Source organism: Sapajus apella, unplaced genomic scaffold, assembly GCF_009761245.1.
Source record: "Sapajus apella isolate SASKATOON/1434 unplaced genomic scaffold, GSC_monkey_1.0 scaffold121, whole genome shotgun sequence".
NCBI classification, from domain to species: Eukaryota; Metazoa; Chordata; class Mammalia; order Primates; family Cebidae; genus Sapajus; species Sapajus apella.
Window position 1 is genome coordinate 1,800,985 of NW_022437061.1, and position 12,355 is coordinate 1,813,339.

The 12,355-nt window shown below is 38.2% G+C and overlaps 1 protein-coding gene across 1 annotated transcript; it reads right to left on the reverse strand.

The window, feature by feature from the left end:
• Nucleotides 1-3,586: 3,586 nt before the first annotated feature.
• Nucleotides 3,587-5,791, reverse strand: LOC116538579 (growth-regulated alpha protein-like). The gene is made up of 4 exons (XM_032260994.1): nt 5,506-5,791; nt 5,284-5,407; nt 5,089-5,172; nt 3,587-4,283 (listed from the first exon to the last, which is right to left on the reverse strand). Exons 1-4 carry the CDS (start codon nt 5,603-5,605, stop codon nt 4,268-4,270), a joined length of 324 nt encoding a protein of 107 aa, XP_032116885.1. The 5' UTR covers nt 5,606-5,791; the 3' UTR covers nt 3,587-4,267.
• Between the last annotated feature and the right edge of the window lie 6,564 nt (nt 5,792-12,355).

Below are 12,355 nucleotides of genomic sequence, written 5' to 3' on the forward strand. Positions count from 1 at the left end.
GCATAAAAACATCATGATGACTCTGGTATTATGAAAGTACAATGTAGGAAGTTGAGAGATGAGTTATAAATCACAGCAAACATATCACGCAAGTGGATGAATAATAGTTCAACTAGGAAAGTTACAAATCATCATAAAAGACTTTGATGATCAGAAAATGACCTCTGTAATGTTTTAACATTTGAAATGTATTAATACATTCTTTATGACTCATCTATGTTCTCTTTGGAAAGACAAATGTGATTTAAGCAATTGCTGGGTAAATTGTCAATATATGTCAGTCAAACCAAATTGGTTGATTATGTTGCTTAACTCTTCTATATTGTTAATGAATTTGTACTGATTTACATATAAAGTATTGAAAGAGTTTGTTAGAATCTGTAACTATGATTATATATCTGTCTATTGCTCTTTTTAAATCTCCTCATTTTGGGATATGAGTGTATTTGTTTTTCTTTTAGAGACAGGGTCTTGCTCTGTCACCCAGTTTGGAGTGCAGTGACATGATCATAGCTCACTGCAACCTCAAACTCCTGGGCTCAATTGATTCTCCCACCTCAGCTTCACGAGTAGTTTATATATTTTAATAATGTGTTTTTAAGTCCATAAGAGCTTAGGAAGATATTGTCTCTTGTTAAGTTGACCCCTTTTTATTTTTAATCAGTCTTTATTTCCAAGACTACATCTTTCCTTAAGGCATAATATAGTAATTAGGACTTCATTAGCATATCACTTCTTAATAAATATACTAATAATTTATATGAATAGCATATAAATATTCAGTAATAAATATATAAATATATACATGTCAGCTTTCAATATATTAACATATCAATGTCAGCCCATTTTTACATGATATAACACTATTAATTCTTTTAATTTCAAGCTACCTGGTGCTGAATTTTTTACTTTTATTTTATTTATAAATGTTTTATGTTTAATTATAAAAATTGACACATAATTACTGTACATATTGATGAGATACATAGTAATGTTTCAATATATATAATGTATAGTGATCAGATCAGGGTAATTAGCATATCCATAATTTCAAATACTTACCATTTCTTTGTGTGGGAACATTTGATATCCTTTTAGCTGTTTGAAACTATATATTACTTTTAACTATAGTCACCCTACAGTGGTGGTATATAACACTAGAACTTATTCCTCCTATCCAGACATAATTTAAGGTATATCTCTTTCAAGAAGCATAAGCATGTCATATTTATGTAGTCTGATAATCTTTGACTTTTTGCTGGAGTGTTTATTCTGTTTAAATTTACTGTAATTCTTAATATAGTTGTATCTAAGTCTATCTTGCTATTATATTTCTTTTGAAAAATAAACTTTTAAATTTGAATAATTTTAGATTCACAACAAATTTGTGTGGGTACAGATAGTTTCTATATCTGACCTTTGGCTCAGTGTCCCCTAATGCTGACATCTTATGCAATTGTAGTACATTTGTTAAAACTAAGAAATTGACATTGGTACATTGCTGCTAACTAAACTCTTGTTTTTATTCAGATTTCGTCAATTTTCCAATGATTTTTTTTTCTAGCCTAGGATCCAGTTCAACTTACCACATTGTATTTAGTCCTCATATCTCTTTTATCTCCTCTAATCTGTGACAATAACTTGGTTTTATCTTGTTTTGTATGACCTTGACAATGCTGAAGAGTACTTATGAGGAGTTTTGTAAAATGTCCCTCAGTTTAGGTTTTTATGATGTCCTTGTTATGTTTATACAAAGGTTATGGATTTTCTGGAAGAATATAAATGGAGTGGAAGCGTCTTTCCATCACATTATATCAGGGGGTGCGTAATATTCACATGACGTAACTGGTTATCACCAGTTTTTTTGTTTGTTTGTTTTGGGGATAATAATAGTATCTCCTCATAAGGTCATTAGGAAAATTAAATAAATCAATATATATAAAACGCTTAGAATAGTACTCACTGCCATAGAAATGCTGGCAATTGCTGTTGTTATTATTTTCTAGCAGTGGTTATCACTTGGGTTTTAAAAGACCTTATATTGAGGTATTTTGACCTTAAATTGAATTTCCTTTTCTTTCCCAGAGGTTGACCCCCTGGAGCATTCATATGGCTCCAAGCAGTCAATCTCTAAGAAAGAAACAAAAATTCTCAACTTTACTGGTTCCCCCAGGTAGGGAGTAGGCTGAATTCCAACAAACTATCAGGTTTTTTACATAACCCTTGAATGCAAATAATCATTCTGAAGCAAAGCTCTGACTCCTTATAAATTCGTAGTAATTATGAATCACTTCTAGAAAAAAATTAAAAGATGAAAAAAAAAAATGCCAGTGCAGTGCCTCACACTTGCACTCCCAGCATCCTGAGAGGCTGAGGCAGGCGGATCACAAGGTCAGTAGCTCGAAACCAGCCTGACCAACATGGCTAAACCGAGTCTCCACCAAAAACACAAGAAACAGGCAAGTGTGGCGTGCACCTGCAATCCCAGCTACTCAGGAGGCTGAGGCAGGAGAATCGCCAGGGAGGCAGAAGTCACAAGGAGCGGAGATCATGCCACTGCACTCTAGCCTGGGCAGCAGAGCAAGACTCAATCCAAAAAAAAAAAAAAAAAAAACCAGAAAACAAATTACTGTATAAACTACAAGGTCGTTAAGGTAGGGAACCTCTTATGCTTGATCACTTGGTTAAGATTGTCTGCCACATTTCTCCACTATAATGGTTTTTCCTTTTTCTTAGTCTTTTCTTTGGAAGCCAGCGACTAAGTCTAGCCACACTCACATGGAGAGGGGAAGTAAGCTTCAACTTTAGGAAGGAAGAAACTATACTCATATTATTAGCAATTCTACTGTAAAGATTTATCCCTTCTACCCTTGATTCATGTGTTGGTTTATTCCTTCATTTCTGCCTTCTTTTGTATTATTTGCCTATTTGCTATTATACCATTTTATCTCCTTTTCAGATTTAGTCCAAAATTTTGCATTTTCCTTTTAGTTGTTGCCCCATGCAATATTTGTTCTTGCTACAATTTTTTCTTAATACTTTCTCTAACAATTGAAGAGACATGTTATAGTCTAAACCCATTTATCTCCCAACCTGCCTTTTGTGCTATTTTTGTCATATATTTTACTTTACAGTATCTCCATAGGTCATTTTTTAAATATCACAGGTTTTATTTTTAGTTCTAAGGCAGAATAAACTTTTCTAACTTTTGCTCCCAATCTCATTAAATGGGAAAGAATTGCCTAAGTGTTTGGAAAAACTGCTTACCAAAAGCATCTAGCAAAGGCCCATGTTAAAGTATCAGTAACATTCAAATTTTGTAAAGAACTAATTTTGAATAACAAATTAGTCAGTGTGAAAAACAGCTATGTTTTATTCAAAATTAGAATTATCAAGGTGCTTGGGGGATAGTGTGCACTGTCCGGAAGCATCAGATATTCCTTTCTGAGTAAGAGAAATATAAGGGAAGTGCTAGCTAGAAGCAGGCACAGATTTAGAAAAAACCTGCAGTCTCACAGTATAACACCTTGGGCACCTGGGAGGAACTAAAGATCAAGAAGAATTTTTTTTAAAAACTACATAAGCATTTTTTTCATAAAACTTTTATTATCATATCATTTGTAAAAATGTAACAGTAATGGTAACTTCTCTGTTGCAAGGCAAAGAGAAGCATTGCAGAATGGACATTAAACAAGGCATTATGCCCTACACACAAGACATAAAATATCCAAGGGAAACTTCAGCATAAAAATGTTGAACACGTGATGTGAGATAATTTCAATAAATAACAACGGACATTCATTTTTTTAAAAAACAAAAAAGTATAAAAAGTAGATTGGCACATACATTCCTTACCCTAACAGTGACCTCACTAATTGCTTGCATTCCAACCACCCCCCCAATTCCCTACCCTATCATTTATCAAGTTGGCTCACACGTAATGGTAATGGTTTCCCACTAAATGTTAGTTTAATGAGACATTTAAAACCCATCATATTCCAATTAAATAATCAGGATTGAGCTATATTTGATGAAACACACTCACATCTTTAAATAACAACATGTAAAATATTAAAATACAAACTTTCAAAAATAAATAAATACATAAATAAGTAGAGCTCTCCCAAGAAATAGTCAAACACATTAAGTCCTTTCCAGGTGTCCCAAGAAAGCCGCTGTTCTCTTTTCATTTTCAGCTCTCATAGGGCAGGGACCACCCTGCAGGAAATGCCAATGATGAGCTGATGAGCTTCTTACTTCACTCCCGTCAGTTGGTGGTCTCCCTGTGATGAGAAAAGGGTTACTGTTGCAGGTGCTAAGGAAGGCTCTTCTGTCACTCCGGTGGCTGAAGCTTGCTTGGAGCGATGTCCCCCTACTTACTCTTGCCCAGCCCTCCACTCAGGGAAGGTCTAGCTGTACCCACTGCCCTCTATAGCAGAAAAATTGTACTCCTGAATATTTTTTTTTCAAGAAAGAGGGGGCTGTGGACTCAACTAGATTATTGGTTTGAAAGAGCCAAAACATAAAGCTCACTGATTGTCACATTGGGTTAGAAATGTCCATTCATGATCTCCTTTAAGTTGCACACAACCCTGTGAAATAACTACAATTATCTACCTTATTTTGCTAAAGTTCAAAGAGATTAAATAATGTTGACAGGCATCCTAGCCTTGAACTCATTGGGGTTGTCATTGCAAAGTCCCTGCTCTTCACCAAGAAGACTTAAAGGCCCAAAGTGCCCAAACCAGACATTGCATTTTTCAGGTCTGAAGCCCGTTAGGGACAGAGGTAAACATCGTCCCAAAACAGGCAGGAGGCCTTTTAGCATTGTTATCAAATCTACTTAGTATTTCAGAAACGCACATTTATCCTCGCTTATTTCAGTAGGAGTTAGGAGGACACGGAAATACTGAAATATCCTCAGGCACCAGAGCAGGTTAATAACCTTCATGGCAACTTTGTGAAAATAATCTTTTTTTCAGTCCTTCAGCTAACCCTTGCGTTTTCCTGATTTACTATTTCGGGGCCAGATGCCAGTTTTTCTGACCAACGGCTCTAGTCGCCTGTGGCATGGAAACCATAACTCACCTGTTAAGAATCTTTTCGATGATTTTCTTAGCCATGGGGGATGCGGGGTTCAGACAAGCCTTCTGCCCATTCTTGAGTGTGGCTCTGCAGAGAGAAGGGAATCCGTGAGGCAGGAGGTCGGGCTGGGGACAGGGTTGGGGCAGCGGGAGGGTCTGGGACCGCGCGGTGGCAGCGGCAGCGCGGGGCGGGACTTACATGACTTCGGTTTGGTCGCAGTGGGGTCCCGGCCGCTTCACTTCCACACTTTGGATGTTCTTGGGGTGAATTCCCTGCAGGGTCTGCAGACACTGGCAGCGCAGTTCATTGGCCAGGGGCGCTCCTAGGGAAGAGGAGACTCGCTGATTGAGCGGGGCCGTCGGCGGGGGGCGCCCACCCCAGCCGCGTCCCGCCCGGGGTCCCCAGGACGCCAGGACCCACCTGCCGCGCGCCGGCCGGCGGCCACCAGGAGCAGGAGCAGCAGCGCCGCCCGCAGGAGCCGGGGGTTGCTGGGGTTGGCGGAGAGCGGGGCGCGGGCCATGGGGCTCAGCAGGCGGGTCGGGCGGCGGTGCGAGGAGCGGGAGAGCTGTCGGGGAGGTGCCTGCGGCCCGGGCTCTGTGGCTCCCCGAGGTCTGCGAATCCCTTTTATGCATGTTTGGGGCTGGAAATCCCGGAGCCCCCGGGCCAGGGAAATTCCCCGAGGTCCTGATCGATCGGGAGTCCGGAAGAAAGCACTGGCCCCGCCCCCCGGGTGGAGTCGGGTGCCAGCGAGGGGACCACCGGTGGCGTCCCCTTCTCACCCGCGAGTAAGTCCCGTGGGTCCCGGGACTTTGGGATGTTCACTTTCTGCCCCAAATTCCTGGACGGACAGTAAGTCTACCTCACTGGAGATACCGCCTGTCTGGGAGGACCTCAGGTGCCTGATGACCCCAGCGTACAGGGTAATTGTTGGGGGAAAGACCTGGGGCAACCCTTGAGAACCAGGGCAGGGAAGGAAAGACTCCTTTAGAGGAAGAGAGCTTTGTCTCCTTAGTTATCAGATTTGCTGGGGACCCGGAGACAGGCTAGTTTTCCCTCAGCTGTCCTCTGTCTATATAGACTGTCCTCTGTGTGAACCTCTCTGCCCCTCTCATTTTCGGTTAGCCTATTTCATGTACATCTAACATCAACGTTGTGAAAGTACAGCCATCATCTCGGATTTCTGAGAAAATGTTCTGCTTGTTTCGTGTTTTGCATATTCTCTAATCACACTTAGAATATCTTGTTTACGTTTACCATGTGCTAGCAACAGATTATCAGTGTCAAAAGTTGAATCTGGTGTGTCAGTGGAAGCCCTGGCTATAACATGACCTCTTCTTTCATATCCTGCATAACTTCCTTCTTGCCTCTGAACAATGCTGGAACTTCCAAAATTCCCTGGAGATCGTCTCCCTGTGGGAGGGATTCCGACTGGATCTAGAAATATGAAACTGGCTATCACTCTGAAGCTGTGGAGGGGCCAGGTCCAGCAGGCTCACAGGCTCAGTGTTTCTGCTTTTGTCTTAGCGAATGACACTGGGGAGTAGGCAAACACCACCATTCCCACTGAAGGAACAAACAGCTGCCTGCTGATGACATTTGAACACCAGATCACACACAAATCACATTCCATATACTATAGAACTTTCTGGTATTCAGTGTTGGGTCCTCTTTCTCTAGAAACATTAACAGGGCTCTTTTTTTCTGATCTGGAATTTCAGTCTTTTCACCTGACACCTTTGTCCCTTTTTCTACTGTTTTAGAAACACAAGGAGAGTGCCCAGAGAATAAAGCGAATGAAGCATGTCAAGACGCAGTGGACATTTCAGGCTATGTGGAACTTGACTCCTGAGGAAAATGTCATCAAAATCATTTGATTTTGTAAATGAAGTATAGAGGAGAGGGTTTTTGTTGTTGCTGTTGTTGTTTTTCCCCCTAATATGCCACTTGTATCAATGAGATCTTCATAAGCTAAAGCTTATAATGCTGTTGACTACAAAAATAAATTTATTGTCTTGTTAGAACAAGTGTTTCTCCAAGCCTAATTTCATTTCAAGAGTTGAACGCCAGGATTTTATGCAGTCTTTAAACTTATTCAAGCACAATTCTTAAAGAAATAGAAGAATCTTTAAAAATGGAAGATTTGGTGGCTAAATTCCATTTGCCCTGTAATCATGGAACCTCACAGAACTGGGAGACATTCACATCTGGGGGTTTACATCTCCTAGGCCACCTGTTTTCCAGTCACTGCTACAGCACTAGCTGCCTGCAGATGTCACCTGGAAACTCCTTGCCTCAGCCGAATCAGATATCTTTCACTTCTGGCCCAGTGTTTCTCTGTTGCTGCCAGGAAACATCCCTTTCACAGGAGGAACTGGAGTCAAGGGGTAAATGTTTTCCACTTTTGCATGTTTTGGGTAGAAATTCTACACCATTTCTCAGATGGTCTCCAGTAGGATTGAACTCCAGTTGTCCACATCCTCTTTTCCTGTGTTATTCTTCCCAGTTTTCCAGTTCTCTGCATTGGCAATATTTCCTCAAATAAATTACCTGCATGACAGGCCCATGATTCAGACTCTGCATTTTGGAGGAGCCTAAACTGAGGCACTGCTCCATCCTGAGAAATGACCATGCTCATAGTAGGCAGGAATAGGGAGGGTGGCCCTGCTCTGTCCCAAGCTGACTTAGGAACTTCTTCCTCACAACTGCTATCCCGCTTTCCCTATGATCATTTCATCCAATGTAAGGACTCTGGCTCTGAGGGGAGAATGAAGTTGTGTGAACATGACATTAGATTCCTCAATCAGTCCACATCCACAGTCCAAGGGTATAGTGGGTGCTGGATTCATGGTCAGCCTCTCTATTCAGCCTCCCAGAGACTGCTTGTCTGGAAGTTTCTCTTTCTTCTGGCACATTTAAAATTAATCTGTGCATATAAGGCACAGTGATCGATTTAGTAGAAGAGATAAAGTTGGATCAAATCCAACGTCTAATGTAAAATTCTTTATTTAATCTGTCTACTTTCTTCTGCAATGCTAGATCATTTATTTTTCTCTTCCTGGCATGATCATCTCGTGATATGATCAGTGTACAAATGCTTAAAATCATTCAGTTGACACAGAATAATTAAATATTTTAGCTTTGGTCTGTTTTCTTGGGTCGGGGAAGTGAAATAATGGGCAATTATTTGTATTTAAAAGTGTTTTTATAAATAATTTTGCCTCGTCATTTTATTAAGATTGTTTCCTAAACTTTCTTGAAGTTGGATTCACTAAATAAATGACATCATGATCATATATTATGAAAAAAATATATATAAGATTGCCAAAATTGCAGAAGAATAAGGAAGTGAGACAACTTCCCTTGGAAATAATTACATAAGAAATTTGTTTTGAAGATTAAAACATCATTATGACTTTAATATTCTGGAAACAAAATTTAGGAAGTTAGAATATGAATGTATAAACCACAAGTGAAAATAGTATGCACGGCATTAAAAAAAAAACAGATTTGATCCAAGAAAAATTTGAATCATCATAAAAAATTGATCTTAAGCTTCCTATCCATAGTATTTTTTAATGTTCATTATTGTTCCATGTTTTAGTCAGAAATATTTTTGTTTTGATTTTTTCTTTTTGGGTTCTGTCCATATATTCAGTAGGGACTTTTATACAATACTGATTTCAGAGTTGCTCTACTGGTATGTGACTGAGCTAATTCATTGATTGACGTTTTTGAAGTAGTTAAAGACACAAAAAAATATGGGATCTAATTAGATATGGTGGAAATTATCTTGCAAATGGAAAACAAGAGCTTGATTGTGTGTCATTTACTAGCTGTATGTTATACATAGAAGTAAATGTCAAATAATGTTTAATTTGCTCTTATTAGCATCAATGTGGAGCATGTGGATGGACAGACCCTTAACAGGATCCCTAATAGTTACATTTGTGAGTCTAATTAAAACATCAGGCTGGGTGCAGTGCCTGTAATCCTAGCACTTCCAGAGGCCAAGGTGGGTGGATCACCTGAGGTCAGGAGTTCAAGATCAGCCTGGCCGACATGGTGAAACCCCATCTTTACTAAAAATAAAATTAGCCAGGCGTGGTGAAACATGCCTGCAATCCCATATACTCGGAAGCCTGAGGCAGATAAGTCCCTTGAACTCGAAAGGCAAAGGTTGCAGTGAGCCAAGATCAAGTCACTGCACTCCAGCCTGCATGACGGGAGCAGGACTCCATCTCAAAAAGAAAAAAAAAAAGTCACTGACAGGAAAAACGGCATAAGGCTGTTGTAATGTCTATGACTAACTTGGCAAGACCTCTGAGCCTAGAAAGGTTAGGAGTTGGGAAAATGGTGTCTTTAATGTTCAACCAAATTTCTGTTAGCTGGATGCCTTATCCTCAGTACCCACCTGCACCATTACATCACAGCACTAACTGCAGTATTATTCCTCTTTATGTAGCAAATATTCAACAACATTTATTTAGCACGTACTCTACCAGGCATTTTTCTTTCTGAGATCTGGAATGAAGAAGTGAAAAAGGCTTGACCCTTATTCCCTGTTCTAAAGTAGAGAAAAACAGATAAATGGATAATCACACTGCAACTTAATAGGTATTCTGATGAACGTAAGTGCAAATTTCTTTATGCCTTGTTTCCTAATAGTTTCTATAGTCATTCCTAGGTTGAAAAAAGAAGACTGATTCTCCAACATAGCTGATAAGTAAAACTGATTTTTTTCCAACTCTGCTTGTTGTCCGCTCTACTTTCAGATTTGATTGCGTCTCACCACAGACACTGGATAAAGATATAATCCCCATGTTGTGTCTGGCTCAGTGAAGAAATCAATATTTGGCACAATTATATCCAAAATGTATTTATTTATTTTTTTGTTTTCTTTACTAAAAAGACAGTTAGAACAGGCTCTTCATCACCACAGGCCCTGTATGTTTTATAATCTTATAGGCACACTGGTTGACAAACATTGCGGGTTTCTAAATTCGTGTAAGTTTATGGATTGCATGAGAAATTTGGTACACATATGTAATGCATAGTGATCACATCAGGGTATTCAGAGTGTCCGTCACCAGAATACAACACATTTTTATTAAGTACAGTCATCCTATGCTGCTATCAAACATTGAATTTATTCCATTTATCCTACTGCACATTTATACCCTTTAACCCACTTTTCTTCATCCTCTCCTCTCCCTCCTTATTACCCTTCTCAGTCTCTCTTATCTAGTTTTCCTCTCTCTTCCTCCATGTGTTCAAATTGTTAGCTTCCACATTTAAGTGAGAACATGTGATATTTATTTTTTAGTGTCTGGTTCATTTCACTCAAGACAATGACCTCACATTCCACCCATGTTGTTGTAAATGACATAATTTCATGCTTTTTACAGCTGAATGGGATTCCAGTGTTTACATATACATATTTTCTTTATCCATTCTTCCATTTGTGAACAATTAGGTTGATTCTACATCTTTGCTGTTGTCAATATTCCTGCAAAAATATTTAAGTGCTGGTATCCATTTGATATATTATTTTTTCTTTTGGTAAATACACAGAAGTGAGGTTGCTAGATTAAATGGTAACCCTATTTTTAGTTTTGTGAGAAATTTCCATAGTGACTGTACTAGTTTACATTCCCAAGAACAGTGCGTAAAAGTTCTCTTTTCTCTGCATCCTCACCAACATCTGTCTTTTTTGCAATTTGTTTATTTTTATTTTTGTTGCCTGTGCTTTTGAGTCTTAGTCATATATTATTTGCCTAAACCAATGTACGGTAGAGTCTTCCCTAGGTTTCTTCTAGTATTTTTATAGTTTCAGCTTTTATATTTAAGTCTTTAATTCATTTTGTGTAGCTTTTTGTATATGGTAAGAGATAGGGGTCCAGTTTCATTTTTCTGCATGTGGCTATCCGATTCTCCTAACACTATTTATTGAATAGAGTATCCTCTCCTAAATGTATGTTTTTGTCAGCTTTGTCAAAGATCAATAAGCTGTAAATATGTGGCTTCATTTCTGGCTTCCTTATTCTATTCCATTGGTCCATGTGTCTATTTTTATAGCAATGCCATGCTGTTTTGGTTACTACAGCCTGGTAATATATTTTGAAGTATGATAATGTGATGCCTACTACTTTGTTCTTTTGCTCAGGATTTCTTAGGACATGTGGGTTCTTTTTTCAATCCATATAAGTTTTAGTAATTTTTTAAATTCTGTGAATAATGACATCAGTATTTCGATACGGATTGCATGTTCTTTAATTATCATGTTTTCCTATTATTTCCAGCATTTCTCTTGGTATTGATTTTTCATTTTAGTTCATTTTGATTTGAGAACATTCTTCATATGATTTTAATTTTTTTAAATTTGCTGAGACTTGTTTTGTGGTCTAGCATATATTCTATTCTAGATAATAGTGTATGTGCTGATAGAAGGTACATTCTGCTGTTATTGGATAAAATGTTCCATAAATGTCTCTTAGGTCTATTTGGTCTAAAGTCCGATTTGAAAGCAATGTTTTCTTGTTTATTTTCATCTAGATGATCTGTTTAATGCTAGGAAAGGGTGTTGACATCCCCCACTTTATTGTAATGCTGTCTTTCTTTGTTTTGATCTAGTGATATTTGCTTTTTATATCTCAGTGCTCCAGTATTTGATGCATATATAGTAAGAATTGTTACATTCTCTTACTGGATTGATCCCTTTATCATTGTATAATAATCTTATTTGTCTTTTTTACTGTTCTTAACTTAAAGTGTCTATTATATAATGTAAGTATAGCTACTCCTGCTTGATTTCGGTTTCCACTTGCATGCAATATGCTTTTCTATCTCTCTACATTCCGTCTATATGTGTCTTTACTGGCAAGGTGGGCATGTAAGCAGTATATAGCTGGATCATGTTTTTTAAATTTATTCTGCCATTCTATGTATTTTAATAGCAGAATTTAATGATTTGTGTTCAAGGCTGTTATTGATATATGAGGCTATGGTACTGTCATATTCTTAACTTTTTTTTGCTTGTTTTATATATTCTTTGTTCCCTTCTTTTTGTCTTATAGTTTTCTCTCCTGGATTGGTGGATTTCTGTAGCATAATCATTTACATCCTTTCCCTTCCTCTTAGGTACAATTGCTTCACCAGTGACTTTACAGTTTAGTGTGTTTTCATGATGGTACATGTCATCCTTTCACTTCTAGGTTTAGAATTCCCTTGAGTATTTCTTGCAGAGCTAATCTAGTGATAATGAATTCCTTCA

Excerpts from the sequence above, each read along its gene's own strand:
- LOC116538579 (XM_032260994.1), bottom strand. The coding sequence starts at position 5,605 with ATGGCCCGCGCCCCGCTCTCCGCCAACCCCAGCAACCCCCGGCTCCTG. Across the intron at positions 5,408-5,505 it reads CGCCGGCCGGCGCGCGGCAG|GAGCGCCCCTGGCCAATGAA; the intron begins GTGGGTCCTGGC and ends CCTCTTCCCTAG. Across the intron at positions 5,173-5,283 it reads TGCGACCAAACCGAAGTCAT|AGCCACACTCAAGAATGGGC; the intron begins GTAAGTCCCGCC and ends TTCTCTCTGCAG.